Raw genomic sequence first — 21,013 nt, 5'->3', positions numbered from 1 at the left:
TTGACTTACCGAAGGAAATTAAGTACCTTCCAAAACTCATCCTGGTCAACCTATGTGTAGGTATTTCCCTAATTATACAAACTGAGTGCCTGCTGTGTGCTAGGCACTATGCTAGGCCCTGGGACTAACAAGTTCCTGCACTCACTTAGTTCCCTGTCCAGTGTTGGGGGACAAGACACAGGGACAGAAGTGAGATGCACTGGAAGCAAAGAGCAGAGTCTGCAAACCATCGGGAGGGTAAGAGAAGGGAGGGGGAGAAACAGTGGCAAGGGAAACGGACTACAAGGAGCGTGGATCCTCTTTTCTGCCCATGCAGCTGAAAACTGTTGCTTCACCAGCCGCCCTCTGCCTCTCCTGTGCTCCATGCTACAGAAGTGAGACCGCCGGTGTTTAAGGTAACTTTGATCAGGAATTATGAACTTCTGAGTCGGGATGACAACATTTGATGATTCCGAGATGACAGATCCTTAGATAAATGTAATCATGGACACAGACAAACAGAAATAGAAAAGGGGGTCAAATATTTTAAAAAGATACCAAGGGGGTTGCATTTAAGGTAAAGTTGGTGCAAATAATGAGTATCTCAAATCGGCATTGCAAAGGTGTTGGGAGGACTTGCCTGAATTTTGGGGCTTTCTATAAGCAAGCAGCTTTTTATCTGTTAATCAAATCTAGGTCTAATAAAGTGCCTAGACTATACGGATAGACAGGACAGCACCTAGATGACTTTCTATTACAGTAGCGTCCTACAGTAGCATTTCTTAAAGGCCTCACTATTCTACAAAGCCCCAGAAGTAAAACTCTCCAAATCACTGGACTTGCATACTTTAAGAAACCAAAAATTTAGTTTTATAAATTCAGTGAAGAAAAAATTCTTCTAAAATATAAGTTATGAGCTGAAATAAAATGAATTTTAAGTTGCACTGAAATAAGGAGAAAAATAAGTTGTCAATTTTCAATGATCACAATCAGTCTTTTTGGAGAATACATAAAATTAATAGCATTTATTCTAATATCAAGACAAAAAACGACTGGAGCAGTTATACACTGTACTTTTGGTTCCAGTCAAAGTGGGATATTTATGAGCTTACAAGTTCAGGGTTTGTCACATACAGGCCTATACTGAAATGGTAAAAAAATAAATAAAAATAAACATTCCTACAACTAATGGATTTCGATTTAGTCATCTGAAACGATGCCAAGAAACCAGCAGCTCTCTTAGGGCCTCCTTCCTAGTAAAAAGTGAATTGTTGCTTTAAATCAATTGCTTCAGTTAATCGTTTAACTTGTATCAAACAGGAATTCTGAGTGGTTTATATGTGCAGGTTCTGACAAACAATCAGAAACATTTGTTTTAAACTTGTAAACATTTGTCAAAGTTAAGTAAGTCTACAAACCCATCAATTATATGAGAGTGTTACATTAATTATAAGTTATCCAAAGCAACCTAATGCAGGTTTAGGCTGGATAAAGAAAACTTAAGTAAAAGCACAGGATTTCAATTCCTCCCATATACACCGTTAACTATTAATCAAATAGCTTTAAAATTCTACTAGAAGATACACCACTGAAGCAACCCAGAGAGTCTATGTAACCTTAGATAAGCCCCTTGGCCACACTGTGATCTGCCCGTCCACCTGCCATCTCTTCAAGACATGCCTCGTACCATTTTTGTTTGACTCCTCATCATCCATTAATATTCGCCCGTATTCTCATATTCCATATTTTTCTAATTTGTACTTAAGTTTATCTTGTATCTTATTTCTGCAATGCTGTATAAAAAGCATTTCAGATTAATTCTATCCATTTATTTTAAAAATTAAATTGCTAACTGTAAACAGTTACCAATTCCAATAGACTTTCATTTTATAAGTAATAGTGCTTTCTTTTTCTCTTTCTTTCTTTCTTTCTTACAAGTATACATTTGGCTTTAAAAAAAAAAACCTTAAAATTATGAACTGTGCTTTTTAAAAAGTCATTCTAAGTACTGTTTGTTCCTTTTTCTTTTCTTCATTTCCCATCTTGTTTTCAGTTGTGGAAAGAGTGTGTCACAGATACATGAATATGTGGCCCTGTGTTTGTGAGTTTAGTCTGAAAGGGCTGTGGCTGGGGACTCAGAATAAGAAGTTTTGGGGAAAGTTTTAAAACAGAAAGCCTTTCTTCCAGGAAACTCGTCTGTGGAAGCCCAGTACATTCAATAGATACAAACTAAGCTTCTACTTGAGGCCTCCAAGTAGCATGAGGCCCTGCCTCCTGAACCTCATACCTGTGCCAGAGGGGACCCACAAATTCTAGGGCTCTGCAGAACACATTTTGAAAACTGGTAACAAATGAACTCTCCTGTTTGTCAGTAGTTATGATTCCAAACAGCCAGATCTCCATTCAGTAGAAACCAAGCTCCAAGCTAGTTACAGGTCAGCAGCAGGGGAATGGAGAGGGTGTACATATGTGTGTGCCTAGTGTGTGGGACCCTAATGGCTGGGTAAATCCAGGAGGAGAAGAGTTATCAGCTGGGATCAGAAGACCAATATAACAGCAGTCTCATGGACAAATATGTCTAATATGCAGAAAACAAAGAAGCAGGTTCCAAACAAATCACCTTATCTGAAGACCTAGGGAACATGTCTCAATCTCCCCAGGCATTCATTTTCTAAACTGTGAAATGACAGGGTTGAAATAACTTAGTTGTTACCAGCTTCCCCACCCCCAGTAATAAAATTATTTTTCCAAATAAAATATGTATTACACAGAAAACAGATAAATAAAACAGATCAAAGTGGAGCTGCTCTGTGGGGGCAGGGAGAGGACAGGGGGTTGGAAGCCTGACTAGAAATCACTAACTTAGCCTCCCCTCACTTTCCTCTCCGTACCTACCCCTACCCAAAGGCAACCCCTAGGATACTCTGAAAGACATTTAAAAACCAATGGACCAAATGAATCCCCAAGGTTTCTTCCAGCTCTAATCATCTATCATTCTATAAATCCACGAATTCATGGAGGCTGTTAAAATGGGGCTATCCAGAGGTTGATGGGGTCTCAGCTGCGTAACCCCCAGAGAGGTTACACTGATTCATATGTCCACACTAAGCCTGAGGGTTCTGGCTGCTTACCTCTTCACTGACACTAAGTATTTTCAGCATTTTCATATTTCATCCTTTTGGTTTTAAATAACTCTTTGAGGTGTAATTTATGAAACAATAAAATGCACCCTTTTAAATTGTACAATTCAATGAGTTTGATAGGTTTTATACATGTGAAACCAGCACCACAATCAAGAAACAGAATACACCTCCCACCCCCAAAAGTTTCCTTGTGCCCCTGGCAGTCCATCCGTCCCTTCACCCTTTGCCCCAGACAACCACTTACCTGCTGTACTTTGTCACCACAGATTGGCTAGCATTTTCTAGCATTTTATGTGTGAAAAGAATCATGAAGTATAAACAGGCATACTTCGTTTACTATACCTGGCTTTACTGAGCTTCACAGACTTGTCTTTTTTTACAAATTGAAGGCAACACCCTCCGCCAGCAAAAGGATTCCGATCCACTTTGTTGCAGTCGTGGAGAGCTGAACGCTCGGTATCTCCAGGTTCTGCCTGTACTCTTCTTTTGTTTCTTTGTTTGGAGGCGTTTTTGGTGCTGAAACCCAGGACAGGCAACATATGCTCTTTTGTGTCTAGCTTCTTTCTACCAAGCTAATGATTTTGTAATGTATATATGTTGTTGTATGTATCAGTAATTTGTTCCTTTCTATTACTGAATATTCTAGTCTATAGGAAGTCTCTACAGAGACAACAGCCATCTGCCTTCACCTGTAACAAGTGTGGCAGGGATTGTCACTCCCGAGTCGGACTGCACAGCCATTCTCGGCGGTGCAGATAGACTCTCAAGAAGCTACGCCATCGTCTCTCGAGACGGACGGCTGCCGACGACGACGAGGAAGTCTCTATTTTGTTTATCTATTTATCTGTGATGGATATCTGGGTTCTTTCCAGTTTGGGGGCATTATGAATAAAGCTGCTATGAACATTCATATGCCAGACTTTTTGTGGACATGTTTTCATTTCTCTTTGGTTAATACCTAGGAGTAGAATGACTACATGATATATTTAACTTTATAACTACCTAACAGTTCTCCAAAGTTGCAGACGCATTTTATATTCCCATCAATAGTGTACAAAATTCTGGCTGCTCCACATCCTAATGAACCTCAGTGTCGTCAGTCTTTTTAATTTTAGCTATTTTAATGGGTGTGTAGGGGTATCTCTTCCCCCTGGCTGGTTTGGCTCAGTGGATTGAGCGTCGGCCTGCGAGCTAAGTGTCGCTGGTTCGATCTTCCAGTCAGGGCACATCAGAGAAGGAAAACTCTGATTCCAAAAAACCTCCGCTGCCTTGCGGCATACCTCTTCAGGGGAAAGGCTAAGGGAGTAAACCCCGACAGAAAATCCGGAGCCGGAGTCCCTAAGGCGGTTTGACGTTGTAGTCAACACCGGCAACTCCTGCGGCGCACCTGAAGCCAAGCTGTATTGACTCCGTCTTTCCCTTGGACCCTTCAGCTGCGAAGAGAGGGGGGGTCAGCTGCATGGGCAACAGCAGACCCTCCATATCACCCTGCCCAGGCTCTGTAGCTTCAGCTTCACTGGAGAGGACACTCCAGCATCATCGCAAGATGTCGATTCAACACGGGAGGAGACAGATACCGTGTCACTCCCGAGTCGGACTGCACAACCATTCTCGGCAGTGCAGATAGACTCTTAAGAAGCTACACCATCGTCTCTCGAGACGGACGGCTGCCGATGACGACGAGGGGTATCTCATTACAATTTTAATTCTTTTGTAAAAAATGTTTCAAACATTTTACCCATTTTCTTAAATGAGTTGTTTGTCTTATGATTAGTTTTAAGATTTCCTAATTTATTCTGGAAACAAGTCCTTTATCAGATACATGTATTGCAAATGTTTTCTTCCATTCTGTGACTTGTCTTTCTGTGTTCTTTGTTTGTTTTTCCCTGGTGATAAGAACTTGTAGGATCTCCTCTCTTAGCACCTTTCAAATGAACCACAGAGCTGTGTTACCCAGTCATCACCAGCACCTTACCTCTCCAGTACTCACGTCTCATAACTAGAAGTCTGTGCCTTTCGGCCACTTTCATACTATTTCCCTACCCTCTTTCCTTTTTAAGGCTGAATAATAGTCCATTGTATGTATTAGCCATATTTTGTTTATCCCTTCACAGACTCAAAGCTTTTGAGATACACAGTGTTTGAAGAGCTGGCAAGATTCAGGCTGTTTCAATTGGCTCTATAACAGCTACTGGGTGCAGTCACTGGATAAAAGAATGAGAGGTCAGGATTTCTGCTAATTCAAACTGAGCAGCCTGGTACATCTCTGCTTTCAAAAAAAAATCTTTTTACTTAAGCTAAAGAAACAACATGCACTTGAGATTTTTCTTTTTAATAACGGGGGGGGGGGAACTATGATAGTTCCTAGTGTCAACCAACGGTGGTGGGCACCAACTCAATGCCAACAGGAAGCCCCAGTTGGGGGTGCAATGAAGCACGGCTGCATGGCTCTAGAACAGCTCAACTGTGAGACAGCCTGGCTGTGAGGTGGCCCTGGGGCCCGGCCCCTCGCCTGCTCGACAGCGCGGCTCTGTCCCTCGATGGTCTGCTCTCCTCTGCTCCCGGCCAGGCTGCTTTGTGCAGTGCTGGTCTGCTCCCCTCAGCTCCAGAGACACATCTTTGGTGTTTCAGCTCAGCCAGGGAGAGAGATGCAGCCTTGGGTGGAAAGGGAAAGTACACTCTTTTTATGTTTTTGATGGGGTCTTTTAAAGAGCAAAAATTGTATATTTTGGTCAAATCTAGTATGTCAGTTTTTTTCTTTATGAATTTTTGCTTTTTGTGACCTAAGAAATCTTTTCTGAACTCAAGGTCACAAACAGTCTCTCCTGATTTCTTCTAGAGGTTTTATATGTTTTAGCTTTTACGTTTAGGTCTGTGATCCTTTCAAGTTAAAATGTTTTTATGTGTGATAATGAGGTTCATTTTTTTGTCTACATGGACAAACAGTAATTATAACACAATTTGTTGAAAAGATTTCCCTTTCCCCATTAACCAACTGGGCATCTTTGTCAAAAATAAGCTGCCCATATATTTATGGGTCTACAAGTATTTCTGGACACAGGCTGATTCCACTGATCCATGTGTGTATCCCTTCTCTGATGCCGCACTGTCTGATTTACTGCACCTTTACAGTAAGTCTTGAAATCAGGTAATGTTATTCCTACAACTTGGTTTTTCTTTTTAAAATTGCTTTGGCTACCCTGACCGGGGTGGCTCAGTTGATTGGGTGTCATCCTGCAAAGTGAATGGTCACTGTGTTGATTCCCGGTCAGGGCACACACCTGAGTTGCTGGTTCGGTTCCCATATTGGATGCATGTGAAAGGCAACCCATCGATGATTTTCTCACATCGATGTTTCTCTCCCTCTCTTTCTCCCTCCCTTTCACTTTCTCTAAAAATAAATAAATAAAATCCGTATTAAAAAATAAATAAATAAAGACTGCTTTGGCTATTTTGGATTATTTACTTTTTCATATAGATTTTAAAATCAGCGTCTCAATTTCTATAAATACCTTTGAACATTATTTTTCTTGCTGGCCAAAGATAAACTTCCTCACTGAGTTGCTAGGAGAGTAAAAAAGGGATAATATGTTAGTGTACCAAATACGATGGCAAATAACAGGAATTAAATAAATGTTAGCTTCATCTCTCTTTCCCCCTCTTGGCCTTTAAATAAATAGGATCCAATCCAGCATGCCCTAACATTTCACTAGTGGGTCAATGCCTGTAGTAAAAATATTACCACACCAAATGACTTTTATAAGTAAATATTTGTATTTTTACTTGGATTCAAACTAAAATGTACTTGCCAGAGAAAGCAATTCAGCATATTTACTAATAAACTATTTCAGCCCACATTTTAGGAAAGCATAAAACCACAGCCAGACAAAAATTTAAATGTGTTTTCAAGTTCCATATAGCGCCTAATTACATTATTCTATAATACTAACAGAAAACTCTCCTCTAGCAAGATCACAGTATTCCATTATTCATATATTGCTGCTGTCAATGGAAAAAGTATTTCTGTATTTGTTTAGAAATTGCTTAGAAATACATATAACAAACAAAACATGGCTACTAATTCAACAATTAACATGTACTAATTTGAAACCCAAACCTATAAACAACCAAAACCCTTTGAAGTATTTTAGTTTAGCCTAATTGATATCACTCCTTGAAATGGAGTGGTATCAGTTTGCAAACACAGGCCACCAAAAGGCAATTTTTGGTGAACCACCAATACTTTGTGGTAACCCACATTTATCAGATGAACTGATACCTAAAGAAAAACAATAATTTGCTTTCTTTTTCCATGACTTTATTCCAGGCCGCTTTCAGTGTAGCTATTTTTTAACATTACAATGGCCTGAAACAATTAACTTAACTACCCTTAACTGATTAATGGATGAATACACAAAATCTGCTGGCTCACTGTAGAGAGCTAGCTGCTAAGTCATTTACTGTCCTACCCTTTTTTTTTTTTTTTTGTAATTCAAAATGTGTTTATTGGGATGGTTCCCCACTCATCTTGATTTCGGGTGCTTTTAGTGCTGCCTCCTTCTGAAGGCGCATCCTTCTGTCAGACTTGCTTTTCTCCTTCATAGGCTGACAGAGGACAGAAGAGCAGCCACACACAAGACTATCCTCTTTATGCAGGGCTATGGACGGTGGTGATTTTTAGCATCTTGGGCGTTTCACATCCATGGAGTAGGAACTGGAGCTCAGCACCAGGTGGTTCTTCTTGTGTTTCCCCTTCTCCTCTTCTGGAGAGGGACGGAAGAGATCCTTAGTGAGAGGCATGTTGTTGTGGGGAAATCATCACCACCGGAAAGGCCTGTCCTGCTTTCTTAACAAGGAAGGAACAAGGCCAAACTCTTTCTTTTCATGAAGATGAATGTATAGCAAAGCAATAACTTTCGCCCTGTTGACTGAGCTGCATATAACCAGTGACCTATCTCAAGACAAATCAGAAATTAATAAACAGCAAAATGTTACTTAGGCTTCCCCGCCGCCTCTCTTATTGGTCAACCACAACACCAACCTCCACTTACACGGCTTGGCATCACCCTGACAGCTACCACTCATGAGCCTGCATGTCAGGTTCTGTAAATATTACCCCTGTGCCATCACTATTACTTCAGTCTTCATTCCACTCCTTCCCTTGTCTTAGTTCTGGTTTCCTCTAACTTGATCAGCTTTGGCATGATTTTTGCAATAACATACTAATCCATCTCCCTGTCTTTGTTCTGACCCTTTCCAATTCATTCTCCTCATGCTACTTCAGTGATTTCTCTGAAATCAGAAATTCAGCCATGTCACTCTTCAACTTAATAAGCAATGGTTTTTCTCAATACTACATAAAGAGTTGGCATACAACCCATCAATTCCACTCCTATGACATATCCAAGAGAAATGAAAACATATGTCCATGCAAAAACTTGTACACTCGATGGTAACAGCATAATTCATAACAGCCTAAAGTGTGAACAACGTAAATGACCACTGGCTGATAAATGGCTAAACAGAATGTGAAACATCCATACCACAGAATATTATTTGTTAACAGATGTCGATACTTCCCAAAGTGATCTACAGATTCAATGCAATCTCTATCAAAATCCCATGACATATTTTTTGCAGAAATAGAAAAACCCATCCTAAAATTTATATGCAATCTCAAGGGACCCTGAATAGGCAAAATAATCTTGGAAAATAAAAATTTACTGCAAAGCCACAGTAATCAAAACAAGGTGACACTGGCATAAACACACATAGACAGTGGAATACAGGGCCCAGAAATAACACTTGCATGTGGTCAAATGATTCTGAGAAGGGTGCCAAGACCAACCAATGAGGAAAGAATAGTCTTTTTAACAAATGGTGCTGGGAAAACTATATATCCAGATGCAAAAGAATGCAAGTTGGCCCTCCCTTATCTGACACCAAACACAAAAGTTAACTCAATATGGCTCAAAGGTCTAAATATAAAGCCTAAAACTATAAGACTCTTAAAGAAAACATAGGGCAAAAGCCTCATTACATTGGATTTGGCAATGACTTCTTGAATACAACACTGTAAGATAGTAGGAAAAAAATATATATACATATACAGGTCTCTATCCCCAGTTCCTAGAATAGAGCTCCTAAATCCCTTGGAATTTCCTGGGTGATAGGAGTGTCTTCTGTTCTAATGACGCAACTCTTGGTGAGCTCCTGGACAGCTTCAGATGGGGGCTGGTCACCAGAAAGACCAAGCCAAGCTTGGAATTTTCAACCCCCGCCCCCCGTCCGCCATTCTCCAAGATGAGAGGAGCTGGAAATTAATTAATGATTGACCATACCTTTGTGATGAAGCATCTATAAAAACCCCGAAAGTATGGGGTCCTGAGAGCTTCCAGGTTGGTGAACACATACATGTATGGCCAGAAAGGTGGCACACCCTTACTCCACAGAAACAGAAGCTCCTGCTCCTGGGACCTCATCAGGATCTCACCCTATGTATCTCTTCATCTGGCTGTTCAGTTGTATTCTTTAATATTGTTGGTCATGAACTGGTACTCTTGTAAGTAAACTGCTTTCCTAAGTTTTATGAGCCATTCTAGCAAATTATGGAACCCTAGGAGGGGGCTGTAGGAGCCTCTGATTCATAGCCAGTCTGTCAGAAGCAGAGGTAACAATCTGGACCGTGACTGACACCTGAGGTAGGGCCAGTCTTACAGGAAAGAGCACTTAACATGTGGGGTCTGCGCTAACTCCGGTAAGTGTCAGAGCTGAACTGAATTACATCCAGCGGGTGTCAGAGAATTGCCTAGTGTGGGAAACTCACATATCTAATGCCAGAAGTACTGGGGGTATGTGAGTAAAAGAGAAACGTGGAGGTTTTTTCTGCTCAGACACCAAAGGCACAAGTAACAAGGAAAAAACTGACAAATTGGACTTCATGAAAATTTTAAAATTTTGTCCAGCAAAAGACAATATCATAACACAACAAAGCCCAAAACAACAAGTGGGTGGGTGTGGGGAACACTGGTGCAATGTCGGCTGGTTGTCAATTTCAGCGTTACTTACCTTAACAACAACGTGAGGGCGTTGGCGGAAGTATATATGTTTGAAATGAGGTAAATGGATGATGAACTGTTCCATGAAATTTTAAAAACAATCAATCCACCAATGCATCAGTCCATCAATACCCACCAAGTTGTAGAACTTCCTTTGGTGGAAAAAAAAAATGCAATTCTCTCTTGCTCTCTTTTACACACACACAGTGCTTCCCCAGCTGCTAAAAGGGGACAGCTGCAATGTGAGAGCCCACTGTCCCCCAGAGGGGGGTCTGATCACCAGGGATGGGAGCCCATCCGTGTCTGCCTTCCAGGTACAAATGCTGGGCAGTCAGGACGGCGCCTAGTGGACCCCAGATGGGGCTACCAGCAGTCACAGGACCAGCTACACAAGCAGCCATGGCCTCGCCACCACTACCGTTTCCCTGCACATGAATTTACCCTCAACTGTTCGATCAATAAAGCCTCCTGCAGTTCAAAATAATAAAGGCCGTATCAGAGTAAAAAGGCATCCCACATGGTGGAAGAAAATATTTGCAGACCGTGTATCTACTAAGAGGCTCATATCCAGAACATATAGGGAACGAGTGCCTAAAACACAACAAAGGACTTGAAAAGACAGTTCTCCAGGGAAGACAAACAAACAGCCAATACACACATGAAAAGATGCTCGGTATCCTTCATCATTAGGGAAACGCAAATCAAAACTACAGTGAGATACCACCTTACACCCATTAGGATAGCTACTATCAAGAAAAGAGAGACCGTTGGAAAGGATGTGAAGAAATTGGGACTCGGGCACTGTTGGTAGGAATGTAATATGGTACAGCTGCTGTGGAAAACAGGACAGTAGATCCTCAAAAAAGAAAAAATACAATTAATACATGATCCAAGAATTCCACTACTGGGTACAGACCCATGTTCACCACACCATTGTTCACAATAGCTAAAATGTGGAAGTAAGCCAGCGTCCATCGACAGGTGAACACACACACATATATATGAATATTATTCAGCCTGAAAAGGAATGAAATGCTGACAGATGCTACAACATGAATGAAACTTGAGGGCATAATGCAAAGTAAAATAAGCTAGTCTGAAAAAGACAAATACTGCATGATTCTGCTTACATGAGGTCCCTGGAATAGTCAAACTCACAGAGACAAAAAGTAGAACGGTGGTTGGGGCTGAGGGGAGCTGGGAATGGGGAGTCATTATTACATGGGTACAGAGTTTTAAAAGATGAAAAGTTACAGAGATGGATGACAGTAATGACTGCACAGTATTATGAATGTATCATATTTGATACTACCACTTCACTGTACACTTAAAAATGGTTAAGGTGATCAATTATAGTATGTATATTTTATCACAGTAAAAAACTTGGGAAAATATACGATTAAATGATAATGCATGTAAAATGTAACATGCTTAACAGTGTCTGGCATATAGTAAGCACTCAATAAATGGTAACGATTATCATCATTCCCGATAGAAGTCAGAGTCTCTCTTTCCTCTGGGATGTTGCCTGGACACTTTCTGGAAGGCAGTCCTCCACTTGGTCCACCTACTAAATGCCTACATATTCTCTAAAGATGAAACACCCATTGCTAATGCAGTTAACATTTATCAAGAACAGGTAATGGCCTAATTGTTGCTCTACAGAGATTGCTTCATTTCCTTACTTATAACAACCCTCTGAGGCAGGTATTATTATTTTATAGATGAGGAAACAAGGCACACAAGGGTACTTATTGGTAGTACATTTATTCTAACAGGAAAAAATTGGGTAAAAGCAAAGGCACATGAATGCTACCATGATCCACTGAATGGAATATATTCTAGGGGCTGCTTATAAACGTCCATGGCTTGCATTTTTCCTTGTTACTAAGAAAATGAAAAACACTGTAGTGCTTAATACACCTGTCTTGCAAAAACAGCATTTTTCAGAGAAGTATCAGCAACCTCGGGCAACCTTTCCTCCAAACAAGACGTCTCCTTCCCTATTTTAGATTTCCTGGCCAATGCCTGGATTAGTAACACTAGATAACCCTTACTCTGGTCTCACAGTAGGATTGAAATGCAGGGAAAAGGGACGCCACCGATTTTACAGCTTTTTGGGTCACATTAGGCATTTCCAGGACCTCCATAGGAATCTGGAAGTACTGGAATCAGATCTTCCTCAAGGTCTCCAATAAACCTGCAGCTCTGGGGCTCTGGCATTATCACACACACGCCACTTAGGTCATGAGATCATAGCCTGCAGCGCTGGCCTTCAGCATTCAACAGTGAGTTGCAACAGGACTCTGACGGCAATGACAGTGCTCCCATGGCCCACCGGGCTTAGAAGTGCTCAAGTCACAGGGAAGCACCTCCGTATGTCTCATATCTGTGATTTTCTCATCTCCTGGAATCTTACTTTCCCTGGGAAACAGAACATATATAACCTCCTATCCAGACCAGAGTGACAAAAACAAGCCTCTTATGTTGGCAAGATCCTATGCCTCCTACTGTCATTAACAAGAATGTGTGACGTATGTGGGTACATACAAGGCAAATTACAAGGAAAATAAATGGCACAGGCCTTGAACTGAATGAAGAAAGAAAACTAAAACGTTCAATAAATCTGATAAAACTTAAAAACAAATCCATAAAATTAACAAAAGCCATTAATGATGCATTCACATAAAACCAATGGAACATGACATTCATAAAATGTAATATTCTTCATTCCTTTTTATTTCCTGCCGTAAGGCACTGGCACTAGCATTTGAAGCAACATCACTCTCTACTTGTTTAAAAGCAAAAGTGCTCTCTGGTTTATGTTTCTTGGTTGACTACTCCCAAACATTTCTAATACTACGTACTTCATTATTAAGATCTACTGATAGCAATTTACACCCCCAGATGAAATAAAGTTGATAAAAGTCCCAAAAGGACAAGGACACATGATCAAACATGTGAATTGGCAGAAACTCAAGTGAAATCTACCTTAGTTAGACTTTTAAATTTAAATGCTAATTCATTCAGTTAATAAACACACAGTGAACAGCAAAAATGGGCAGAGAACATAATCTGCAACATTCTCAGCAATCTATGTTATTCATTTAGCAGTTATTACGGTATGCCTCCTCTACGCCAGGGGTTGGGGGATCAACGGTGAACAAAATGGTCTCTAGTTCTCATGAAGTTTATATTCTAGCAAGATCAAGCAAAGAAAAAAATTGCAAATTTCAGCTGGTGATATGTTCTATTAAGAAAAAGTAGTGTTCTTTTCCTCCCCGGCTGCTTGAAGATCAGCTGCCATCATGAATGACACAGTCACTATCCAGACCAGGAAGTTCATGACCAACAGACCCCTTCAGTGGGAAAAGATCATTGACATCCTTCACCCTGGGAAGGCAAGAGCATCTAAGACAGAAATTCCGGAAAAACTAGCCAAAATGTATAAGACCACCCCAGATGTCATCTTTACGTCTGGATTCAGAACCCATTTTGGTGGGTGGCAAGACAACTGGCTTTGGCATGATCTATGATCCCTTGGATTAAGCAAAGAAAAATGAACCTGAACTTAAGACTTCCAAGACATGGCGTAATGAGAAACACAAGAAGACCTCAAGAAAAAAGAAAGGAATGCAAGAACAGGGTGACTGAAGTCAGGGAGGGGGACTGCAAGGGTCAACGTTGATGCTGGCAAAAGTGAACTGGAGCCCTGGCCACTGTGGCTCAGGTGGATGGAGCATGGTCCTAAACCCAGTCTGATTTCCAGGCAGGACACAGGCCTGGGTTGCAGGTTTGATTCCCAGTTGGGGCGCATCTCTCTGTATCATATCCATGTTTCTCGTCCTCTCTCCCTCCCTTCCCCTCTCCCTCCCTTCCCCTCTCTCTCAAATGCGAATAAAATAAACCTAAAAAAAGTGAGCTGGAGAATGGAAAACAGAAGGAGTAAAGATTCTTCACTGGCTTTTTCATGAGTGGATTAATAAACTAAGAACTTAAAAAAAAAAGGTACATTACTCTCAAACCTTATGGATGAGCTAGGCAATGCATAATGGTTAGCAGTGGCAGGAGTTAGAAGTCAAAGACAAAGGTGAAAACGTGAGGAAGAGAAAGGAAAAGAAGGGAACAAGAGCTGAAAGAAACATAAGGAAAAAGGCCCATTGTGCCTATTACACGGAGGTGTTTTTGTTTGGTTTTGTTGATGCATGGGCTCAATTGATCAGATCAAACCATATCAGAAACCATATATGCCACCATACTCCTATTAAACACAAAATAAAGGTATTTTAAAACCAGTATTAATGGGGAAATAGAACTGTCGTTCTTTCTTTCCAGATAGAAGAAAATTAAATTTTAATACACACGCATGGGGAATTCACATAGACATGATAAATCCATGAAAATTCCCAAAGACAGTGAGGCAACATTGCGTATATAAGACATTTTAGACAAAGGAGAAAAAGGGGGTGTTAGATTTCAGAAGTAAGAATAGGTGATTTACATGCTAGTTGAGGGAGAACAGAACACACAGGGCAGGAAAATGCCCCTAGCTGACTCAGAAACGCTGGGACACAGTGGGCATCCAGTTCAACAGGCACCTGCCTGAAGCCCTCTTGTACTACCATACATAATTCAAATTAGGCCAAGGCAGCATCCCGAGGTGACCTTCCTGAGGCAGGTTTTTCTCTCTTTGATTCTCTTGGGCAGGAAAGAGCAGAGAGTCAAAAGTTCTGAGTCCTTTGTTTCTTAATAAATAACTTAAAAGCAATATCCCAAAAAGCAGCTTCAGAGTGACATAATTTTGTCCCTTTGGTCCCACCTTTTAAATTTTAAATAATAAAATTTCACATTCCAGAAGCTAAGCTGATAGACTGCTCCATATTTCATTGATTAAATCATTCAGTTCTGAGAATAAGTCAGTTCAGTTAATGGTGTTGAGTCTCATTTCAGGAGGCAATGAAGCACATGGGCTCCCAAAGTGAGGCCTATATGGTGTATGCAAGCACTCGGGTATTTAATAAGGAGTATGTCTATGAAAACAGAAGAAAAAAAAGGTAAATGATAAGAGCTGATTCTGTAAGGCTGTCAGTCAAGAAGATTTCTGGATGTGAGACTCAAAGTTTCTTTTGCTGGAATGAAGGCAGGCAGTGATCTGGTAGATCCTCCATGTCTACCATTTGAATGTCTCTGATGATGCCCTCAGGTGCTCTGGTGAATTCTGCTTGGCTTACACTGAAATGGTTTAAATATGAGCTACTTTGGCAATTTTTCTGAAGTTTATATTATGTCCTTTAGCTGCAATTTGCAATTGCAAAGCTCAGAAAAGTTTTAGTTCTTAATAATTAAAAGTCAAGGGGTGGGAGGAAAATGAAACATTAGTTTAAAGGGTTATAGCCAAACATTTAGGGAAACTAGAAAAATTCAGGATTCAGCCTAGTGTATAGGTGAAAAATAAAATTTGAAAGACAGTTAACTGAACTAGAGTCTAATATTCACAAGTGTGTATTACAGATTCTACAGAAACACAATTTCTCTCCCTAAAATCGCCATTTTTCTCAAAGATAATCAAATCAATAAAACTGATTTTCTTATGATAGCAAAGGCAGGGGTAAGGGTATTCATAAATAAATATATCTCTTCTTAAAGGACCAAATCATTTAAGAACTTTCTACTAAGACATTACTCAAGTCTCAAGAGTAAGAGATCCTTGAAGAACACTTTTTAAAAGATACACTGCCTAAAGTACATGTTTATGAGAGCTGTTTAACTCATCTGTGCAACATGTAGGCCAAACATGAACAATTAAAATCGTCTCTTCTTTTTTTCTTCCCAGCAAACCAGTGGGAAAAACAACAAAAAAGCTTTAGCCAAACAGAGAAGTGCTCATAAAGGGAGCTGTCTATTCACCTTGGCTTTCCTTTAGTCTCATCAAGGTAGAGTATAAACTTGTCACTATATAACTGAAAGCCTGCATTGGCCCTTTCTTCCCTGCCTAAAGCTTCTAAAAAACCTCTATCTTATGACAGGCTGCCATTCCCTGAGTCTCCATGTCCATTCTGAAGTACCAGAAAAGCACTGGTTCTATTTACCTTACTGCCTAAAGGGACAGGAACTGATACACAGACTACAGAAAGGAGCTCATCCCCGTAGTCCCAAGACCACTCCAGACTAAAAGAAAGCCTCCCAAAATTAGACTCATCTCTCTTATGGCCTGTCTCTAAGTCCATCACTAAAGGGACAACCCCTCAAAATCTGAACTCAGTTCCCCCCTCAAAAATAAAAAAACCCTTTCAACTTCATTGTCATTTTCAAAGTCAACTACGTAAGCAGAAAAGCAACCAAACTCATGACCTTTTCTTCTCCCTATAGTCTTTCCTGCTAAATATAATCAGTTACTAAGTTTTATATGTTATTCGGTGTAAGTGAGATGTAACACACCTCCTCTTCTATTTCCAAATTCTGATCAATGACATTACCACTTAACCTTGGAGTCATCTTTAAAAAAAAAATGTATTTATTTTTTAATCTTTAGAGAGAGAGAGGAAGGGAGAAAGAGAGAGGGAAACACTGACTTGCTGTTCCACCCACTTATGCATTCATTAGTTGCCTCTTGTATGTGCCCTGACCGGGGGCAACCTTGGTGCATTGGGTCAACACTCTAACCAATTGAGCTACCTGGCCAGGGACAGGAGTCATCTTTATAAGGAATGAAGATGAGATAAACTTAACCAATTGGAGAGAAAATTTTAAAAAATAGCTACTATGTACTTGTCACTGTGCTGGCCTAGGAAGCGCGTTATACTATTTTCATTTTATAAATGGGGGAAAAAGTTTGGAGTTTCTCAAATATTTCTTTCTTGTCTAACAGTTCAGACTTCCATCACTTCACATATACAGTACTGTTTGTCTCCTCTACTCCAAATTTGTTCTGTATAAAAACACTGCCAGAACGATCATATGAAAATTTCATTATATCACATCAACTCCCTGTTGAGGGCGGTGAGATGCCTGCTGCTTCCCTACTTGCCCACAGACTGGCCCAGAGCTCAATAAATACTTATTGTTTAAAACTATCCCATGACTCCCCACCAGCCTACGTGTAATGAGCCCTGGAAGCATCAAGTAATAGATTTAATCTTAGACAGAGGCCTTGAATCTACAGAATGTATGTAGAAAAGACTTAAAGACCAAGTGGGATCTCTCTAAAACATTTCACAGCTCTGACTTCACCCAAACCAGACTTCCCCTAGGAACCGAGGTGTGGAAATGACAATGCCTGGGTTCTAACCCAGCTCCTCCACATCCAGCTAGTTAACCTTTCCATGCTTCAACTTTCTCCTCCACAGAAGTTCAACTGGGCCTCAGCTCGAACTCTTTCACCCTCCCTGACTATCCAAGTCCAAGCCGTTTCCTAGAGGTCAGCTAAAGGCCCATTTCCCTTGCAAACTCTTACTGGATGACCTTAGCCCATCACTCCACTATTTGACTTATAATGAGTCTGAATCACTCATCTTACTTTTTATCTGTAATCATACATCACCGTACCTCATTTAATTATTTTACCTGTGTATGCCATACCCCCAACCAATGTCCCACTCATGAATGATAACAACGCTACACACTGCCTCACGTGATCATCACGGGCAAAACAATATTAATTATCAACAATTACTACGGCCACCATTTACTACATACACAGTGCCAGGCACTATGCTAAGTATCTTATGTATTTTTCTGACCTTCACTCTTCATAATTGTTTTAGGTAAATCTGTTTCTTTATCCCCATTTAAGGAAGAGACTTAACCCAAAGCTACGATACTGAGGATGGGGGTGAAGAGTGAGATTCAAACTCAGCTCTATCTACCGCCCATTCTTAACTACTACATCATACTGTTTAGTAATTACTATGGTCACTTCATATCTAGGTGCTAAATCTTCTCTCCTAAATGTAAGCTGTTAAGGATAACAAGAATCGTGTACTTCTTTGGTCGCTTCCAAAATAATCCATTCTTAATAACGGAGTCATACTCTCAGGTCTTTACATAAACTAATCATGTAATCTTCACAAGTCTGCGAGATAGTAATAATTCTTATTGCCAATTTGCAAATGAGGAAGCACGGAGAAGTGAAATAACTTGCCCCAACTCACACAGGGTGAAGTGGTATTGATACATTACTTCATTTATTCCCTCTTCTCAACAACTTTATTAAGCACTCTTCTAGGGGTTGGGCAGCAGTGAATAAACCAAAAACATCCCTGCTGTCACGGAGCTTACAATCTTATTTTCCTTCAAGGACAATCCTCTTTAAGACTTCCACGCAAAAATATCAAATTTGGATAATAAAAATCAGTACCGAAGAAAGAACATGGGACCTGAAGCCAGAAAGCCTGGGATAAATGCCCAATTTTGCCATTTATTAGACCCTGGGCAAATCCCTTCACCTGACTCTCAATTTCATGACCTGCAAGAGGTAATGAATTAAGTTGCGTACCCAGCACAGTGTCTGGCACTTCGTATTCTGCTCCGAGGAGGAATCCCCCTCTTTTCCCTTCCTTCTATGCAGCGACTTGGTAATCTGTGTCGTCCCGGAGCACACGTTAAAAGGCTACACGCAGTTACATTAAGGACCACAAAGGGACCAATGTCTTACTTTCCAGGGCAATTCTCATTCCAGATCACCATCACTGTGTCTCCAGTTTCAGGCCCGGATAAATCAGGTTACAACTCGGGAATGACAGCAACTCACGTTAGGGCCTGGCAGTGTCTATAAAGTGCTCCCGATGACCTTCTTTAGAATGCACTTTTGTTTCCGTTGGGGTGGGATGTGGCCGCCTGACCCGGCTCCACTACCCGCGCGGGAGATGTGGCCCCGGGGAGAATGTCGAGCCTCTGGCATGCGGCTGTGCCACCTGCCAATCCAACCCCCCACCTCCTCAGGGCTGCAACTCCACTCCTCCCCCTCGGTGCTGCCCAGGCTCCTCCGGCCCGTGTCCCCCACCGCCCGAGTGACCTCCCGCTCAGGCAACTCGCCTTGGCCTGAGGGGCTGGAACAGGCCGGGCGGCCTGACCTCTCACGGAGGTTCCCTTCCGCCCTCCAGGTCAGCGGAGCCTGGAGCTGGCTGATCGGCTTCGGCGGGGCCTGCCAGCGGCGAGAAGCCTCTTACCTATCTTGACGACCGTATCCGCCAAGCACCGGTCCCACTTCCTGCCGAGGTCTGAATCCGACATATTTCTCACCGTAAACTACAGCTTTCCTAACGATCTGGCCCCGTACTCCTACTCCAGGCAAGACTCGCGAGAGTTGGCCGTGGTTCCCAGGCCCAGAAGACCGGCCTCGGCCTGCCAGATATCGCGAGATGATGTGACTGCTTCCGTCCTTGCCAGTTTTTTCAGTCGGTCGTCAAGGTGACGGGTGGCTGGGAGGCCCGAGGTGACCCTGACCTTGGATACGCGCCTACCTAAGGGTTTCGAGGCTATCAGGTTTCCTAGGTGGCATCCAGAGCCCTGTCTGGAAGGCCCTTCCTCCGCACCAGCTCCCGACGTTGGCTCTGGAAATTCGCAAGGCAAGTGAGGGCACAGCGCTTGATTTATTCATTCATTTACTTACCTTCACTTTTTCTGCTCCTGCATTCACTCATTTGTTGCAGTGAAGCTCCCACCCGCACCGCGTACATAGAAACTGCGCTGGCAAAAGGTTACCTATTGCCAATCAAATGGAGGCTTTTGCGGCCTCTGTACAACACTTTGACACAACCGCGCCCTCCCTCCTGATGCTCCTTGTCTCCGCCTTCTCTTGATTCGTTTGGACTTCCAGGACACCAGTCTTTCCTAGTCCTCCTCTGACTCTTCTCTTCGGGAGTCCTTCCAGGGCTGCTTTCTCTCTGCCAGATGCTTAAAGAGCGTTGTTTCCACAGGGTTCCTTCCTTCAATGCTCTTTTCGCTCTACACACTGTCCCTGAGTAATTGCGCGCCTGCCAAATTCTACACTTAGATGTCTGCCTCAAGCTCCACATTTTTTAATTCAGCCTCCTTGCTGGAGTCCTTGATTTTAGTTTTCCTTCCTCGTTTCCTTCCTCCATCCTATCAACAAATACCAATTTGACCATATTATTCCTTTGATTGGAAGCTGTCAGTGATTCTCATTTATCTACGAGATAGAGCCAAGCTTCATAAAGTTCATTCTAGGAAGCCCACATTAAGAGACCTTAGAGCCCCCCTTCATCAGCTTGTTGTCACAGGAGCTTGCCTACCCCTATAATTCGCTACATTGTGTTGAAACACCTCTTTGTAGAAGTTTGTATTTGCCAGGAAAATTATTATAGAAGCTCATTAAGGGCCAGAGCACAATGCTTTAGGCAGTAAGGTCTTCTATGAAAAATTTGTTGAACTGAGTCAAATTCATTCACCTGTTTTATTTTTTTTATCTATCTGTCCTTGGCAACTTTAACAGCAGAATGGCTGTACCATCCTTGCTATGATAGAGCCCCTACTTTCAGGAAGTCTCCTTCCATGACCACCCTTCTAGCTCTCATCTGAGCTATAATACGTATCAGATTGTATTGTAACTGTGTGTCTCCTGGATGTGACTAAGCTCCTTGAGAATGGACACCGTGCCATTCCTGTATCCCCCACAACTAGCAGAGAGCCTGGTAAATATTGGATTTTCAATAAGTGCTTTTTGAATGGATGTAAGAATGAATGGGCCCTGACCGGTATGGCTCAGCTGGTTGGGCGTTGTCCCACAAATCTAGAGGCCGTAGGCAAGATTCCGTTCAGGGCACATGCTTGGGTTGAACGTTTGGTCCCCAGTCGAGGCTCCTTCAAAAGACA

At 41.7% G+C, this 21,013-nt stretch overlaps 1 protein-coding gene across 1 annotated transcript in view; it reads right to left on the bottom strand.

Annotated features, from left to right (window-relative positions):
- MICOS10 (mitochondrial contact site and cristae organizing system subunit 10) overlaps nt 1-19,531 on the bottom strand; it is a 32,183-nt gene extending 12,652 nt beyond the window's left edge. Inside the window, exon 1 of the mRNA XM_090268705.1 lies at nt 19,348-19,531. Within this exon, the coding sequence (XP_090124831.1) occupies nt 19,348-19,411 (64 nt within the window). The 5' untranslated portion in view covers nt 19,412-19,531. The remainder of the gene's footprint in view (nt 1-19,347) is intronic.
- Between the last annotated feature and the right edge of the window lie 1,482 nt (nt 19,532-21,013).

Source organism: Furipterus horrens, unplaced genomic scaffold (genome assembly GCF_987537825.1).
Source record: "Furipterus horrens unplaced genomic scaffold, mFurHor1.1.pri manual_scaffold_3, whole genome shotgun sequence".
Lineage (NCBI taxonomy): Eukaryota > Metazoa > Chordata > Mammalia > Chiroptera > Furipteridae > Furipterus > Furipterus horrens.
Note: the sequence above shows the minus strand (reverse complement) of the source record. Positions and strands in the feature narration are given on the sequence as shown.